This window comes from Echinops telfairi, unplaced genomic scaffold (genome assembly GCF_000313985.2).
Source record: "Echinops telfairi isolate 266 unplaced genomic scaffold, ASM31398v2 ScPeMD7_7469;HRSCAF=8507_0, whole genome shotgun sequence".
In the NCBI taxonomy this organism is placed as follows: Eukaryota; Metazoa; Chordata; class Mammalia; order Afrosoricida; family Tenrecidae; genus Echinops; species Echinops telfairi.
The window spans coordinates 96,376,120-96,378,906 of record NW_022111372.1 but is presented as its reverse complement, the minus strand read 5'-3'; the positions used below and the strand labels follow the sequence as shown (position 1 = coordinate 96,378,906).

At 55.0% G+C, this 2,787-nt stretch overlaps 1 protein-coding gene across 1 annotated transcript in view; it reads right to left on the bottom strand.

Annotated features, from left to right (window-relative positions):
• Positions 1-2,431: 2,431 nt before the first annotated feature.
• The window catches only part of NRG2 (neuregulin 2), a 44,441-nt gene continuing 44,085 nt past the window's right edge, over positions 2,432-2,787 (bottom strand). Inside the window, exon 12 of the mRNA XM_004697025.1 lies at positions 2,432-2,780. Within this exon, the coding sequence (XP_004697082.1) occupies positions 2,432-2,780 (349 nt within the window). The remainder of the gene's footprint in view (positions 2,781-2,787) is intronic.

Sequence of the window (2,787 nt, the reverse complement as noted above, 5' to 3'; positions counted from 1 at the left end):
TCTTCCAGGTCATTCAGAGGAACTTGGGATCAGAGAAGCCAGAGGTCCCATAAAAGAATAACTGGCTCTTGGGAAAATTTGAAGCGGACCACAAACTCAGAGTCAGCATAGGGGTGGCTTGATGCAGCACTTAGTCCCTGCATTTCCTTTGTTTCTTTTTAGCAGGTACTTGCTCCCAGGCCCCACAGTGACAAGAATGCCTCTAGCTCCCTACTTTTCTCCATCATGTCTCTCTCTCATCGTTTCTGCCACTAGACTGTGATCAAGAACGCAAGGCACGTGGTGTCACATCGTCGTCATCATCATCATCATCATCATCAAACGTGTCCAAAGCAGTGCCGGGTGCTTTATCTAGTCTCCACAGCAACCCTTTGAGGGAGGTATTCCCGTCAACATGTCACAGTCGTGCCAACTGGAGCCTAGAGAAGTCACCCAGCTGGTGAGGGGCACAGCTCACTAGCTGTATGGGAAGTGGGCCCTGGTGTGATGCGACCCACCACAATCCTATACGTCCCTTCCATCTGTAGGTCCTCAAATTAAAGCTGGCCACACCTCCTGGAGACACCCCCCCACACACACCCCCTCCCCACCTAGCTCTCTGGATGGAAGAACACAGACCTCCTCGTGTTGTATTGCAGCCTCGTGGTTCTGCCTTCGCAACGCCTGGAATCACATACTCTTCATCAGGCCTGCAGGTTTAGACAGGCCCTGGCTGGGGGGTGGGCAGGTGGCGAGGGATGGGGGGGGTGAGTATAAAGTTGGGGAAAGAGCAACACTCTGTGGGCTTACCAGCTGCAGTAGCTGTGGGCCTCCTGGCAACAGAGGGTACCCATTATGCCACCTGGCATGTCTAGACTCTGTCAGTGACATGCCTGAGGCCCCAAGGGTCATGTCCCTGCTGCCCCAGTGCCAAGCCCACAATCCTTCCTTCCTCACCCACCTGTGGCCAGAAACTGTTGCCTCAGTCCGGCCCCTGCTGCTCCAGGGCAGGAACTGGGCCAGGGTTCTGAGGCCCAGTTCAAGCGGGGTAATTTGCGTCAGTCCCTTGGCCAGGTTCCCTAGCAGCCAGTGGGGACAGCTAGTAAAGTGGAAGTGGGGAAAGCTGGAGGGGTATCGTTGGAGCCTGTCACTTCTGCTTTGGGACTGCCTGGCCCTCTCCACCCTAGGTCCACACCAACATCCTTCCATCTCTCTCAGGCCCTCAGCCAGACTCTGTCACCCCTCCTCACCTGAGGGCCAGGCACACACCATCAAACATGAGTGATTTTTGATTTTATTTATAATATAAAAATGTTCAAGTGTCAACAGGAGTTTGGACATTTCAGGGCAGTTCTCATTTGTTTCTGTTTGAGATTAAAAGAAATTTTTTTTTAAATAACTGATCTTTTTGACAAATTAGAAGAGATTCTGTGGACCCAGTTTTGGGAGTTAGGGGGTCATGGGAAGAGGAAGGGTGGAAGTTATAGGTGGGCTGGGGCTGTAAGGTGGGCTCTGAGAAGAAAATGTGACTTTATTGCTAAGTGGGGAATCCAGTACACTGTCCTGCGGCTCTGTCCCGGCGTGACCATGCATCCAATCTAGAGAATCAGAAATGCAAAGGACATGCAGGTGGAAAATAGAAAAGACAACCTGTAAACGAAGGTGCTGCCAAGGACGGAGGGGCGTCCTGGAGGCCACGGGAGGGGGAGCCGTGTTCACTGGGACCCTGGCAGGGCTGCCCTTTCCCCAAGTAGACCTCTTTCTCAGGCCCTCACTTAGCAACTGGGAGGAGCGTGTAGGCCCCTCCTCATCCTGGGTGCCCTGGCCTTTGTTTCCTGCGAAGACGATAACCAATCCCAACTCTGGCCACCAGCCTGGGCTACAGCCTCTGTCCTTTCATTTTACATTTTAGGACTTCCATGCCGCACTTCACAGCTTGACGGGGGCAAAGCTGTTTCTTCCTCATTTCCTTTCCCAGGGTCAACCTTTCCCACCCACCCCCTTGCCCCCCACGAGGAGCCCACAGCCTCCCCTTGCCCTGCTTTCTCCCCGCTGCCCCAGTGGGATCCCACAGCACTCCCTCCATCCCGGCACCTCACGCCTCTCTCCAGGAGCTCCAGATGAGCGTACAGCAAAAGGCACCACAATATAGGTTTCTATTAAAGAGTCAAAAAATTGGCCCATCTCTCTTTTTTTTTGTTGTTTCTTTTTTTTCCGAAGCTGTAAATCAGGATGTTACATATAAATAGTTTCCCTATAAAAACGTCTTTGCCGTTAGCTAGTATTATAAGACAATTTTTGCTAAAATGAAAATAAAACATTTTGTTATACTTTTTCCTTTTATAGAAAATAAAAATCTTTTTATTTCTTTGCCCGCCCTCCGCTCTCTCTCAGTCGGTGGTCTCTGTTCGCCTTAACGACCGTTGGGCGGGCGAGGCGGCGGGGGGGGCCCCTAGAGGGGCGCCGAGTCCTGCTTGCCCCGCGGCGGGGGCCCGCGGCTGTGTCTGCTGCTGGCCCGCGTGCTGTGGCTGTCCAGGGAGTAGTAAGTCCTGCTGTCGGCCGCCGGACACAGCGGCGGCGAGTCTGAGCGCAGCGAGTCGTGCCCCGCGCGCAGGCCGAGGAAAGGCGTGCTCTCGGCCGCCAGCGCCCCGTCCGCATCGTCCGCATCTTCGTCCGAGGCCGAGGCCGAGCCGCAGCCCGAGCCGCTGCTCAGCGACAGAGAGTCCCGGGCCGCGCGTGCGCGCTGCGCCGCCAACCCATTGAGGCGCGAGCGGCGCCAGCGCCGGGGCCCCGCCGACGTCCTGCGGG